Below are 15,824 nucleotides of genomic sequence, written 5' to 3' on the forward strand. Positions count from 1 at the left end.
CACGGATGGCACACGGATGCCTTCCGTGTACCTTCAGTTTTTTTGACGGTCCCTTTGTCTTGCATGGGTCTCACGGTCACGGAATCTCGGACCAAAGTAGGACATGCTCTACTTTGGATCGGAACGGAGAAATGGGACCGTCCAAAAAACTGAAGCGTGCATGGCCCCATTGAAATGAATGGGTCAGGGTGCTAGCCGTAAGAAAAATGGCTAGCACCCTGAAGAAAAACACTGAAGTGGGCATGAGGCCTTACTGTTCATTTTCACTAGTTGATATAATACACTTGGAAATACAGATGCAATACTAACTCTATATAAAATATTGTATAATTGGTGCAATAACTATCATATATAATATACATGTTCTACGTGAGTATGTTTGTTTAAACATGGTAGGGCTACAGAAAACATAATATTTATAAGTGTATAAAGTGGTAGGATATTGGTAGACAGTACCATACACTTTGACTTAATATACTTTCAAGTAATTACAAGATTACATTTTGAGTCGTTTTTGTCTAGTAACATCGTCATTAGGATCATAGGGATTTAATTGTTATCCCTTCAATCTAATTAAAATCATGGCTGTCAATCTGTTAGCACTTAAGACAAAGGCCCCATCTGTCTCACCTTTAATGCATACACTACTATATATATATTCATAGGTGTGTCGGTATGTATATATATATATATATATATATATATATATATATACAAAAGATCCAGCAGCATCGGCGGCAGGTGGGTGCAAGACCTGAGGGACACACCAATGTCCCAAATATACAGCAATCAAAAAAATGAGCAGCAACTCCAAGAATAAAGTGAAAAAAGATGGGTACTTTTTGGCACGGGCAATAAAGTACCCATCTTTTTTCACTTCATTCTTAGTGTTGCTGCTCATTTTTTCGATTGCTATATATATATATATATATATATATATATATATATATATATATAAAACTTTTAACCCAATAGGACTAGAAGCACATTAAAACATTTTAATTTATTAAAGCAATAAGTGAAATCTATATCGAAGTAACTAAGAGTGCCCAACTGTGATTTTTCTTAATGATTGTTTATTTTTCGAAAATTCCTCACTGTTCAGGTGCTTATTTAGTGGGATTTCCTCTATCGAAGTAGAGAAAGTCGAAGAGGAGGAAAGCGTGATCTCTGATGAAGAGGAAGTTGAAGCAACAGGACCAGTTCTTGATTTTTTAAGTATTCGATCTGGAAATGAAGGTTGGCTATCAACTGGGCAAAAAAGCACAACACATGTCACAGACACAGAAAGTTTATTTCAGAGGTCACTTAAATCTGTAAGTTGAATCTCATTCTATTTAAAACTGTGTGTGTGCGTGTGTGTGTGTGTGTGTGTGTGTGTGTATATAGTGTAGCAGGGTGTGTGAGCTATATGGAAGCTGAAATTATTGTCTCTGACTCACAGGATCCATGTAATATCGATCACATCTAAGTTCATCAACATAGATACATAGGATACATGGAAGCTGTATCAAAAAAAGTGAAAAAAAGTAAATTAGAAAAGTTCTGAAAAAACACAGAACATATTAATTTAATTTAAAAAAATCCATTCAAAAGTATACATAGCCTTTAAAATTTCTTTCATGTAGATAGTGACAAAAAAAACCACCATCCATTATTTTAAAAAAAATATCTTTATAATAAAAATATGAATTAAATAATAAAAAGAATATGTTATTCTGTGCTAAAAATAATAACATTCAATTATTACATAATTCACAAGTATTGTACAGAACCTGAGTATATTGACCTTGTATATACATTTGGTAACTGAGTATTTTAGGTAATCCACTGAATGTACACTGAGAATTTTGGCCTGTGCGTGCTTTATTATCCCAAAAATCAGGACTTACGGTGCCCGTACGCAGTGTGCCATGTGGCCAAGAACCACGTGGTAAAATTTCATGCGCATTTACTGCAAATTGTAGTGGTTTTGCACTCTGGTTTTTGCCCGCGTGGCTTGTACAGGTGAACACTGCGAAATATTTTTTTTTTTTTCACCTGTTGAAGCCACACAGGGAAGTGGCACAATTGGTGCCTTGGACACCAAGAGAGCTTGTCCTGACCCTGATCCCAGCAAAGCAGTAATGCCATTGCATATAAGGAACCTAGCTTGAATATAAATACTGTGGTTGTAATACGATATGTAGGTGCTTTGTTCAGCTCACCTGAACAAAGCACGGTCCATAAAGAGCAAAAGATAGGACATGTCCTATCTTTTGCGGCAGCTTTCTACAGCCCGGACACCTTCCCGTAAATATATGGGAAGGACTCCGTGGTCAATAGAAATTAATGAGTCCGTAATTTGAGCCTGTTCAAATAATTAGAAATAATTAAATTGCACAAATTCTAATAAGTCACCTACTACTTTAACACCTTTGTCTAATCCACTACAGGCGGGTATATTCCAGGAAAAAAATCAAGCCATTGAATATAAGGAACCTAGTTTGAAAATAAATGCAGTGGCTGTCACAGGCTATGCAGGGGAATGTTTGCAGTTGGATGAACAGGTGACTATTACCCATCACCTTTGCCTGTTAAAAGCCTACTTTCACTTCTTACTCATGTACTGAAACCAGTCTTTGTAATTTACTCATCACTGAGCTCTTTTGTGTGTGCAAAGTTAGACGAAGTCTGAAACCAGTTTCACTCCAATTTCAGTTTTTTAAATAGTGTACATGTTCTTTTTTGTTTTCATTGTATAGGTTGCCATTACTTCTGGCTTAGGTGCCTGGCTCAGTAAGCTGCACAGCAGCCTGCGTACTACATTGAATAACAAAATCTTTGATGTCATTGAAGACATTAATGAAGGAATGGCTATAGATCAGTGGACACAGAAGGTATCACAAATAAATGAATTATATTGTGCAGGATCTAATACCATTAAATAACAGTAAGCAGAGATCATGAAAACTTTGACGAATTTCTACAGAAAGTATATTGGAAAATTGCATAGCTTTTCAGTATACAAAGAATAACATTTGTTTGCTGAAACTGCAATATCCATTTAAATCAGTTCTTACTTTGCTTTTTTTTTAAAGTACCCAACCCAAGCAGTAGTCCTTGGCCTGCTTTACCTATGGACTAGAGACTTTGAAAGTGCTATTTCCGAAATTAGACAGGATCACAAGGCTCAATCCCGTATTCTTAAGAAATATTCAGCGATGGCCATCAAACTGTCTGCAATCACTGCTAAGGGACACTGGAAAAATATGGAAGAAGCAATCTCCCAGTCACAGAGGATAAAATTGGAAAATATAATTATGGTATGATTTTTATCTTTTTCTATAAAATAGAATATATCCACAGTATATCCACATGCGTGTGTGTCACTAATTCATAATGCCTTCTTATCTAAAAAACGTAAGCTTTGAAGCACAAGCACAATGTTTTCCTTTGTTAGTTTGCTCAATGTAAATGAACACATACTGCAGCTATATATTTCAGAATACTTTTGTTTAATTTTTCATACTGTGCCATGATGATTTTTTTATTTAGTGTAAAGTTTTCATTTACACTTAAGGATTTGCTTACACTTAACACAATCAAAGATTTATTTCTATAGCCAGGTTTACACCAGTTTACACTGGAGCAGCCAGATGTGTAATGTTAGTACATGGCTTTTGTCACGAGGCCCATGGAAGTAGTGACTGTCACAAGGCCAACAGGGGATGGTGTAGACCCATTGTGTTGCTAAGGGATTTGGTGTAGGGCTAAACTAGGGAGCAGAGTCTTAGGGTATGTTCACAAGATGAGAGGCATTTACGTGTGAAAAGACAGACTGTTAACAGCTGCCTCGTTTCACACGTAAATGCTCCTCCTCGTAATTTACGAGGCGTCTGAGACACTCTGAGACGCTCGTAAATCTTGAGCTGTGTGCTTCATTGAGTTCAATGAAGAACAGCTCAAATTACGTGGCAAAGAAGTGCCCTGCACTTCTTTGCCGAGGCAGTCAATTTACGCGTCGTCGTTTGACAGCTGTCAAACGACGACGCGTAAATTACAGGTCATCTGCACAGTACGTCGGCAAACCCATTCAAATGATATTTGCCGACGTATTGTAGCCCTATTTTCAGACGTAAAACGAGGCATAATACGCCTCGTTTACGTCTGAAAATAGGTCGTGTGAACCCAGCCTTAGTGATAACTAGGTATCCACCCTTTACCTCCATACAAAGACTTGGACTTGGCTGCTAGTATCCCCAGATCGGAATGCAGAGTCCGATATATCGTAGGTCAGGGCAGCGGATACATTCACTCACGATTAGCAGAGCCGGAAATCAAGGCACATTGCAGAGGGTCGTCATGGTTAACAGGCAAGTGGTCAGGGCAGGCAGGAGTCAGGAATAATAAAAGTTTAGGCAAGAGGTCAGTAACAGGAAATCCATATATAACATGATGCAGGGTACAACTATCAAGCCAGTATAGAACCTAATTGCTCAGATATTATAGTGGAGTGGGCAGAGCACTTTTATAACTTTGGAAAGCTGGGTGCAATATGCAAGAAGAGAAGGGTCAGCGGTGCCCTAGCAGCATCAGTGGTCAAGGCAGGAGGTGAGCTTTGGCAGCCCAGGCGTTGTCATAGCGACGCGTCCCTCTGTTCTCTGTGAAGCCCGACCTCCGGGGATGACGCTGCAGTCTGTGATTGGCTGCAGCAATCACATGGGCTGAAACGTCATCCCAGGAGGCTGGCTTGGAGGGAGAACAGAGGAATGCGTTGCTATGACAACGCCTGGCCGGTAAGTATTAAATTTGTTATTAATTTTAAACAAAAAAATGTTTTTGTTCTGATTTTTGCAGCGGAATCGCAGCTTTTCCGTCTCAAAAAAAATAATTTGTTGTGGTTTTTAGTGTAGGGAAAATACGTAACAAAAGAGTAATGATTACACAGTATAAATTGTCATACTTCAGATTAAAAACCCGCACCGCAGGTCAATTTATAAACATTTTTTTTTTAGCTGAATTTTTCTGCAGCGTCAAATCTCATCCACTCTGCTGCTACTGTAATATGCTGCAGGTTTTCCACAATGAAATTCATTACAGAAAATCTGCAGTGTTTATGGGTTTTACGGAGTGTTTATGGGTTCAGTGTCGGCGTGTCCTGTGTGTCTGACAAACAGGATCCACCTGTAAACTATCACATCTAAATTTTATTAGATGTTGTAGCACATTGCTCGCAAGAATTCTCTAAAAATCGCCTATCCTCTATTGCGTCACTCACTACAGAGTTCCAAACTGTCTCTGGAAGTGACATCAGCACAAGAGCTGTTTTTCAGTAACTTTATGAAATGGGTTTCCATGGTCGAGCAGCTGGACACAAGCCTAAAATCACCACAATGCTAAAGTATAAGCTGGAGTAGTGTAAAGCATGCGACCACTGGACTCTAGAGCAGTGGAAGGGCATGCCCCCACGTGGCGGATTTCCTCCGCAACTGTCCGCATCAATGCCGCACCTAATCCGGGTTGCGGATTACGGCTGCGGATCTGCCCAAAATGTGCAGTAAATTGATGCGGACTAGCTGCTGCGGACTGCGGAAAAAGTGCTTCCCTTCTCTCTATCAGTGCAGGATAGAGAGAAGGGACAGCACTTTCCCTAGTGAAAGTAAACGAATTTCATACTTACCGGCCGTTGTCTTGGTGACGCGTCCCTCTTTCGGCATCCAGCCCGACCTCCCTGGATGACGCGGCAGTCCATGTGACCGCTGCAGCCTGTGATTGGCTGCAGCCTTCACTTAGACTGAAACGTCATCCTGGGAAGCCGGACTGGAGACAGAAGCAGGGAGTTCTCGGTAAGTATGAACTTCTATTTTTTTACAGGTTGCTGTATATTGGGATCGGTAGTCACTATCCAGGGTGCAGAAACAGTTACTGCCGATCGCTTAACTCTTTCAGCACCCTGGACAGTGACTATTTACTGACGTCTCCTAGCAACGCTCCCGTAATTCCGGGAGCCCCATTGACTTCCTCAGTCTGGCTGTAGACCTAGAAATACATAGGTCCAGCCAGAATGAAGAAATGTCATGTTAAAAAAGCAAGACGCATCCGCAGCACACATAACATGTGCATGACAGCTGCGGACTTCATTGCGGAATTTAGAATCTCCATTGAAGTCAATGGAGAAATTCCGCCATGAGTCCGCAACCAGTCCGCCACTGCTCCGCAACAGACAGAGCATGCTGCGGACACCAAATTCCGCTCCGCAGCCTATGCTCTGCAGCGGAATTTTACGCATCGTCTAAACGAACACTTCTAAATTTAAGTGGAAGTCAATGGAGAAACGGCTCCGCTGCGGATTAACGCTGCGGAGTGTCCGCAGCGGAATTCAAGTGAAATTCCGCCACGTGTGAACCCAGCCGAAACGTGTTTTCTTGAGTGATGAATCAGGTTTCACTATGTGGAGGTCTCTTAAAGAGAACCTTACACCATATAATAGGCAGTGCTGCGCAAACCCTGTCTCACTTTAAAACATTTTCCTACCCTCCTCCGTTATTTAGATATTGGTGCCGTTATATTTGGCACCCGATATGTAAATAACTCCCTGAACTGTCAATGTGGCGTGTAAATGGCAAGAGGGCGTGTTACTATTGCTGTGACACTGTCCAATGAGCTACGGACAGAGTCACAGCTGCTCGTGCTGTATGCACTCTCTCTTGCGAGATCACACAGTGTTTCCTTCACTGTCGGAGAAGAGATGGAGAGGAGAGCTCTGCTACGGAACAGAAGAGGAGAAGAAGAATTTGAATTCTTCTCTTCCGTGACGTCCGGAATATAGTCAGCAGCGGCGTCGGAGCTGTGCGCACATTCGTGCGGGCGCGCGCACGCTCTCACTCTTCAGCTCTTGGCAGACAAGGTAGTAACACGCCCCCTTGCCATTTACACACCCCATTGACAGTTCAGGGGTTTATTTATATATTGGCGCCAAATATAACGGCACTGATATCTAAATAACGGAGGATAGGTAAAAAATTTAAAGTGAGACAGGGTTTGTGCAGCCCTGCCCATTACATGCGGCACTCAGCTGCGCATGTATGGGCAGGTGAAAGGTTCTCTTTAAACGAATCTGAGATTGGCAACAGCCCGGAGAACGCTACCTACCTGAATGCATAGTGCCTAGTGTAAATGTCGGTGGAGGAGGGATAATGGTCTGGGGCCCCTTTATTTTTAGTGAAAGTTAATGGTACATTATACAAAAAACATTTTAGACAATTGTAGGCTTCCAGCTTTGTGGCATCAGTTTCGGGAAGACCCTATTCTGTTCCAGCATGATTCTTCCCCTGTGCACAAAGCAATGTCCATGAAGACATGGTTTGACGAGTTTGGGGTGAAGAAATTCGAGTGGCCTGCACAGAGCCCTAATCTTAAAACCCTTGAAACTCCGATTGCAAGCCAGACCTTCTTGTCCAACATCACTGACTGACCTCACAAATTTTCATTTTTCTGAATGGGGACAAATTGCCACAGACACTCCAAAATCCTATGGTTGGCCTTCCCAGAAAAATCTTATGGAAAGCTGGAAAAAAGGGGGCCAAACTCCATATTACCTCCCATGATTTTGGAATTAAATGTCCAACAATCTCATATAGGTGTAATGGTCAGGTGTCCACATACTTTTGGTCATATAGTGTAAGTACGTTTTGAGGCAAAATCTATTACACTTGTTCTGTTATGTGGCATGGGGCTATTGAGCACCATCAGGCATCAGGACCCTGGTGTAGCTGTAACCTCCACACCTCCTTTAGTTACGCCCCTGCATGTCTGTACACATTTAATAAGCATCACATAAAGCTTTAATAAACCAGACATAATTAATTTTCTAATAAAAAGTGTAAAATGTACACGTTGTACTCATCCTGACCAGGAATTACCATTAATATTACATAAATAAAATTACAGATGAACAAATTTCTTTCTGTAAAGTATGGAAAACTTTTTTTTGGTTTGTATATTTTTTTCTTATTACCAGCTTTTATAAGTAACAAATTGTGTTTTATTTATAGCAAGTACTTTATCTTCGTGATGTCATGGAAAATATTTTATCCCGCAAAGTACGTGAGACTGCTGATTTTGATTGGAAAAAAACGATGAAGTTTTACATAAAGGAAAGAGGTAAAATGTAAACAAGAAAAATACGGCAACACAGGAGTTCCTGGATACATTAAGAATATTAGATTAATCTAGGGAGCATGAAAAATTTCAAAATTTACTTAATAACAAAATGGTCTTTGTGCATTGTTTTATAATTATTAGTATTATTTTCATTTTATTTATATAACACAATCAACTTACATAGAAATATACAGTATGCAGCATTCCTAAAAGTTACAGCATCAAGGCCCAAAAAATCTCCCATCGCAAATGGCTTAAAGGAGATTTATTTATAAGTACATATAAACAAATATTTAACAAATATTTTTTTTATTACAGATGAATTTTCCAAGCATGAGTTAAATATATTGGATTCTCAGTATACTTATGGATCTGAATTCTATGGTGCAAAAAATCCTGTAATTATGAATCCTGTAACTGAGAAATGTTTTTTTAGAATATCTCAGGTAAATGATGTTTTCAGAAAGATGTATTTGATATTAGCTACAATGAGGCAGATTTGTTATTACTGTCTTAAAATTAAAACTAAAATCAGTCAGGTAGAAGAAATTCCAAATTGATCACAGTGGTGCATGCTATATGATAAATTTGGCGCATCTTGCTAGACATGTTAGAAACTTTTCTTTTTCTTACGCTACCTTTTGGTTGGCTAACTTTAGATCAATATTCTGCACCCAAATTTTGGCGTACTTTGAAGCATTTTAAGCCAGGCTCTCATTTCGCTAAGCCATGCCCCTTTTTCTAGAAAGTTTTTCAAACCTTTCAAAACCTTTAGTGAGGTACAAAAAGAGTCCACTCCTTGTGAATTTCCCCCAGATTCTTGAATGACCTTTTCTTGACAATCCTTTCAGGACTGTGGTTATCCCTGTTGCTTGTGCACATTTTTCTACCACACTTTTTCCTTCCTCTCAACTTTCAATTAATATGCTTTGTTACAGCACTTTGTGAACAGTCAGCTTCTTTAGCATAAGGAGATGGGCGCTGTAATGTAGGTGACAGTAATGCTTTTTATTTAGAAAAACGATCTATTTTAAACCACTTTATTAGCGATTTTGGTTTATTCTAATGAGTTGCTTAATGCCCAAGTGGGCGTTGTACAGAGGAGTGTATGACGCTGACCTATCAGCATCATGCACTCCTCTCCATTCATTTACACTGCACTAGCGATATAGTTATATCACTATGTGCAGCTACATACACAGACATTAACGTTAATCAAGTGTCCTGATAATGAATACACATGACCATCCAGCCTGGACGTCATGTGTAATCCTGACACTTCTGAATCTTTTCTGTGAGATTCCAGCAAGCCACGCGTAATCTCGCGAGATTACGAGGTAAACGAGATTTCGTTTCCCTTGCTGGAACGCTGTAAAATATTAAATAAAAAACAATGGAAAAATTGCTGTTTTCTGTGAATCCTGACTTTAAAAAAATGTTTTAAAAAGTGATCAAAAAGTCGCATCTACTCTAAAATGGTACCAATAAAAACTACAAGTCGTCCCACAACAAAAAAAAGCAGCCCCCATACAGCTGCATCGGCGGAACAATAAAAAAGTTATGGCTCTTCAAATATGGAGACACAAAAACAAATAATTTTGAAAAAAAAAGTGTTTTTATTGTGTAAATAGTAAAACATACAAAATCTATACAAATTTGGTATCTTTGCAATTGTAACAACCCGCTGAATAAAGTTAATGTGTTATTTATACCACACGGTAAACGACATAGATTTAGGACGCAAAAAAAGAGTGGCGATATTTCAGGTTTTCTTCTATCCCCCCCAAAAAAAAGTTAATAAAATGTAATGAATAAATTATATGTACCCCAAAATGGTGCTATTAAAAAGTACAACTTGTCCGGCAAAAAACAAGACCTTATACAGCTATGTTGACACAAAAAAAGTTATAGCTCTTCGAATGTGGCGATGGAAAAACGTAAAAAATTGCTTGGTCATTAGGGCCCAGAATGCAAGCAGGGGGAAGGGGTTAATATGTCGGCAGCGCGTCTCCCTGTTTATACAAGGAGATGTGCTGCCGACAACGATAATATTAAAGTTTTTTAAAACTATGCGTTTGCTCGTTCATCTGCTGATCGCTTCTCTGTTTACACAGGGCAATTATCGGCAACGAGCGTTCTATGAAAGATTGTCTGCCCGATAATTGCCCAGTGTGAAAGGGCCTTAAGCGTGTATGTCTGGATCTTTCCAGGCGTACACGCTAACCGAAGGGAAAAATGTATGTGAATGGGACCTTATGTGTATTTTGCCTCAGGTCTCACTGTTCTCCTGCTGCTCATATGTATATGCACCACACCATATATACTGTACATTGTTTACTAAAAATGTACCATATATACCCTATCTTGGTATTTTTTTTTTCTGTTTATTTAACAAAAATCCGAAAATCGAGATTCAAATAGAAAATCGTCCATAGTGTTGAAAAAAAAATCGAGATTCTATTTTTGGGCAAAATAGCCCAACCCTAACCTGTAGCAATAGGACTTAATTTAAACACCTGAATTCAATGATTAAGAGGTGTGTCCTAATACTTTTGTCCATATACTGTAAATGAAAAAACTATTTTGTCAGGCTCATTACATGAAATCACATTTTAAATCCTAGTACTAGGTTGTAATGCAACAAAACAGGAAAAACAGGAAAAACACCAAGGAGTGAGTTCTTTGGCAAGGCAATGTGTGTATGTGTGTGTATATATATATAGTTTAGGGAAAGGTTGAGAAAGGTTGAGATGTGAACTGAAATGTCGTCACTTTGTGTTGATTTAATCAGCTTTTTTTCATCTTTTTTCAAGTCCTGGTGTTGTTACTTTACATTTTTTGCCTATATATATATATGTATTTAATGTATCCAAATAATTGCAGCTTAAGATATTTTTTCTTTAGCAGCGTGAATTATTATTCTTAGGGCAAAGCCCCACGTGGCGGAATTGCTCTGGAATTCCGCTGTGGACACTCCGCAGCGTTAATCCGCAGCGGACCCGTTTCTCCATTGCCTGCCACTGCTTTTTAGTAGTGTTCGTTTAGACGATGCGGAAAATTCCGCTGCGGAGCATAGGCTGCGGTGCGGAATTTGGTGTCCTCGGCATACAACGGATGTTGCGGACCTGTGGCGGACTGGTTGCGGACTCATTGCGGAAGTTCTCCATTGACTTCAATGGAGATTCTAAATTCCGCAATGAAATCCGCAGATGTCATGTACATGTTATGTGTGCTGCGGAGCGTATTGGTTTTTTAACATGACATTTCTTGATTCTGGCTGGACCTATGTATTTCTAGGTCTACAGCCAGACTGAGGAAGTCAATGGGGCTCCCGTAATTACGGGTGACTATGTGTGTGCACCCATAATTACGGGTGACTATGTGTGTGCACCCGTAATTACGGGAGCGTTGCTAGGCGACGTCAGTAAATAGTCACTGTCCAGGGTGCTGAAAGAGTTAAGCGATCGGCAGTAACTGTTTCAGCACCCAGGACAGTGACTTCCGATCCCAATATACAGCAACCTGTAAAAAAAATAGAAGTTCATACTTACCGAGAACTCCCTACTTCTTTCTCCAGTCCGGCTTCCCAGGATGACGTTTCAGTCTAAGTGACGGCTGCAGCCAATCACAGGCTGCAGCGGTCACATGGACTGCCGCGTCATCCAGGGAGGTCGGGCTGGATGCCGAAAGAGGGACGCGTCACCAAGACAACGGCCGGTAAGTATGAAATTCTTTTACTTTTACTAGGGAAAGTGCTGTCCCTTCTCTCTATCCTGCACTAATAGAGAGAAGGGAAGTACTTTCCCCTCAATACGCAGCGGCTAGTCCGCATCAATTTACTGCACATTTTGGGCAGATCCGCCACAGAATCTGCAACGCAGATTCTGTACGGCATTGATGCAGGCAGTTGCGGAAGAAAACCGCCACGTGGGGCCATGCCCTTATAATTGCACCAGATGATTTCCAAACAAAAGTGCTTTATAAAACTAAGATACTTGTTCGCACGCTGTTTGCCGCATTTTCCTGTGTTGTTTTTCGCGCGTGGCCATTGAGCGTGATGGGCAAAAAACGCCACGTAATACCCTTTCTCTGCCTCCAATTGATGTCAATGGGAGGTCAGAGACATAAACGCCCAAAGATAGGGCATGTCGCTTCTTTTTCCCGCGAAAAGGGTTTTTCCGCTCACGGGAAAAAAACGCCTCCGCCTCCCATTGAAATCAATGGGAGGCATTTTTGGTCGTTTTTTGGCACGTTTTCCGCATCAAAAAACGCATAAAACAAATCTGTGTGAACTGGCCCTAAAGGGGTTTTCTCATCTTAGACGTTTTTGGCATATTCACGGGATATGAGAGAGAACGATACCGCTTCCATGTATACAGGATATATAGAAGCTATATTGTAAAAAGTAAAAAAAAAAGTAATAATCAATTAAAAAAGCGCTACAAATAAAAAACTACAATGATTTAATTTTAAAAAAAACAACACATTCAAAGGTGTACATAGCCTTTAATACCTATGGACAAAATTAATTGGATTCTACATTCTTTTTTTTCAATTCTGAAGTCTGAGTTTGATAGTAGAACTCTCAGTGCTCCTCATTCATGATACGACTGATGCTTGCCTTTTATTTGCTGGAGAAAACAACATTAATGTAAAGCTCAGTCTGATTTTACAACTTATATATTCATTGTTATAGATATTGCAGCAGAAAAATGGTGTGATCCTTCACGGGGACCATGGTGTTGGGAAAACTGAAACAATAAAGGTATATGTACTATATTATAATTATTGTTACAGGACGCATGGCTTGTAAACCGATATCCACTATTTTATTTCCTTGTATAACAGTTCTGGTTGAACATTATTACATGTTAGCTACAGTATATCTGTGTTTACTGATCACCATTGCTCCCCATTACATGCATTCTGCATGCAGCATGGTCCTGAGACAGATTGGACTATTTGTTTAAGCTTAAAAAAATTCTTACAGTTGCAAAATTCATTCAGCATGCAAATGGTGAGATTATAATGGAATTGTATCACATCTTTAGTGGATCTAAGGGCATCATCAAATACAATATTATTAATATCAATATAAATACAATAGGTTATGCAGAGTGATGTGTTTAAAATGTATGCTTGTGTGTCCCAAGTAGCGCAGTATACCTTACAAAAAACTGTTTCAAAATGTCCCGCTACATATGCAAATGAGGCCTGAAGTGTCCGCTGGGCGTTTACTCGACTCACAAGTGTCCAGCGTTTTCATCTCTTACCCAATCCAACTTTCCCTGATTGACGTTGATGACGCCTCTTGCGTCATCATCCACAGTCTTCTCTAATTGGGACGAGCGCATGTCCAGAAGGGAATTTAAACCTCTGCCCACAACAGGGAAATCCCAATGCGCATGCGCTGGTTCACTGCAAGAGGCGTCATCCACATGAATGTCATGCTGCAGTGAACTGGTGCATGCTGATTGGGAATTCCATGTTGTGGGCAGAGGCTTCAATTCCCTTCTGCTCATTCCCTGATCCTGATTTGTAGTAGACTGTGGATGGTGCAAGATTCGTCATCCACATCATTTAGGGAAAGAGTGTTGGGTTTGAGATGATAACGCTGGAAACTTCTGAGCTGAGTAAATGCCCTAAGGACACATACAGTCTGATTTACGAACGGCATGGGTCATTTTAAAACATTGGTTTTTATAAGGTATACTGCACTACTGGGGACAAACAGGCATACATACATGACCTACAGAAGGGATCAGCAGCCTATGGCACGTGTGCCACAGCTGCCACATGGGGCATGTTTGCCTGGCATGCGAAGTCGTAAGCTCATTCCTCTTCCTGTGCCAACCACAATGTTCTCCCACTGGCTGATACATTGCCCCCTCAGTGCATCCACAACTGCCCAGATGCCATAAATACTTACATATAAGTTGTTATTACTGCTACTATTGTTATTGTATTAATCCACTTTTTTCTTATTTTAAACAAATAACCTTTTTCTATACGTCACAGGGACTGTCATATTTACTAGGAAATTTCCTTTACATCTTCACATGTTCTTCAGTGACAGACATGTCAGCTCTCATTAGAGTAATAAATGGAACAGCTCTTGTAAGTAACCAATATCTTAAAGTGCTAGTGCAATATCTTCCCAAAATCTGCATAAAAAATAGTTTGTGAATAAATGGATGGGTTTTGAACCTTTTTGACCAAGTGTGCCAAAACTAGAAATCATCTTTTTGGGAAATTCTTTTGACTGCCAGGGTACCAATAAATATGAACACAAAATTATAACGCCACACAAAGTTGAAACCCCCATTATAGTGCCAGCCACGGGACCGCTATATTGCCATGGGACCCACATAAAAGTGCCTGCCACAGCACCTTTGTGACAGAGACAAGTCCAGCATAAGATGACAGGCACAAGTCCCACATAACAGTAACATTCACATGACCCCCGCATAACAGTGACAGCCACATGACCGCTACAACAGTGTGTGCCAGAAGATCCCCATACAGCCGCCTGCCAGAGCACCCTCAATATAGTGACAGAGACAAGCCATCCATAAAGGTGATAGCGACAGGGCTCCATAAGAAAGAAAGCCATATAACCTCCATAATCCCCCCCCTCCAGATATAACTCACCCTATGTACTCTACTAAGTGAGCATCACACCCCAAACACGGCAGTCAAGTGTAGTGTGCAACTAATGGTGTGTAGCGGACAGAATGTGGACAGGCCGCTGTTGTTCATGTGCGACATTATCTTCATGTGACACGATCCAAGGTGGGTGGAGTGGTAATGCTTTTTCACTAAAATTCTCACACATGCCAACAAGTTTACCACCTGTGCTCTTTAGTTTGGGCATAGTCAAGTTAATTTAATTTTGATTGGTTTCTGTAGTATAGTATGTAAGTCCTCATGCACATGAAAAAACTCAGTACACGAGTTTATACTGTCAGAAAAGCCCTTTAACCCCTAAACAACATGTCACGTACTAGTACGTGACAGCCGTTAAGGGGAAGTATGGATCTGGCTGAGCACGCTCACTGCAACGGGTAGAATCAAAGATTACTTTGATTCCGCCCGTTTAACACCTTAAATGCCGTGGTCAATCGCGACTGCCCCCTCCAACGCCCCCTCCAACGCACCATCGTACCGTTCCCCCCAATGGTTGTCATGGCAGCCTGAGGGCCTAATAAAGGCCCCCAGGTCTGCCATCTTTGTACTCCTTTGAAGCCCTGCCTCTGCCATGATATACTGCAATACATTAGTATTGCAGTATATCATGCAAGCTATCCATTGATCGCTGGTTCAAGTTCCCTAGGGGGACTAATTTTTAAAAAAAGTAAAAAAAGGTTAAAGTTTTTTTTAATGTTCCAAAAAAATATATATATTAAAAGTTAAATAATAACCCTTTTCTAATTTTTCCCTAAAGCAATGTTAAAAAAATAAATAATTTAACATAACTGGTATCGCCATGTCCGTAAAAGTCCAAACTATCACAATATGGCTTTGTTTAACCCACTCGGTGAACGCCATAAAAAAATATATAGAAAATATCCAAATTGCTGTTTTTTGGTCACCTTAGCTTTCTAAAAAAATGGAATAAAAAGTGATGAAAAAGTTGAATGTACCCCAAAATGGTATCGGTGAAAACTACAGCTTGCCAC

The 15,824-nt window shown here is 40.2% G+C and overlaps 1 protein-coding gene across 1 annotated transcript in view; it reads left to right on the top strand.

Moving 5' to 3' along the window:
- Positions 1-15,824, top strand: part of LOC142759653 (dynein axonemal heavy chain 5-like) — a 466,211-nt gene that overhangs the window by 208,361 nt on the left and 242,026 nt on the right. The window contains 8 exon segments of the mRNA XM_075862058.1: positions 1,106-1,316; positions 2,436-2,549; positions 2,745-2,879; positions 3,081-3,305; positions 8,037-8,145; positions 8,464-8,591; positions 12,842-12,910; positions 14,164-14,262. Of these exon segments, the coding sequence (XP_075718173.1) occupies positions 1,106-1,316; positions 2,436-2,549; positions 2,745-2,879; positions 3,081-3,305; positions 8,037-8,145; positions 8,464-8,591; positions 12,842-12,910; positions 14,164-14,262 (1,090 nt within the window).

Source organism: Rhinoderma darwinii, chromosome 4, assembly GCF_050947455.1.
Source record: "Rhinoderma darwinii isolate aRhiDar2 chromosome 4, aRhiDar2.hap1, whole genome shotgun sequence".
NCBI lineage: Eukaryota > Metazoa > Chordata > Amphibia > Anura > Rhinodermatidae > Rhinoderma > Rhinoderma darwinii.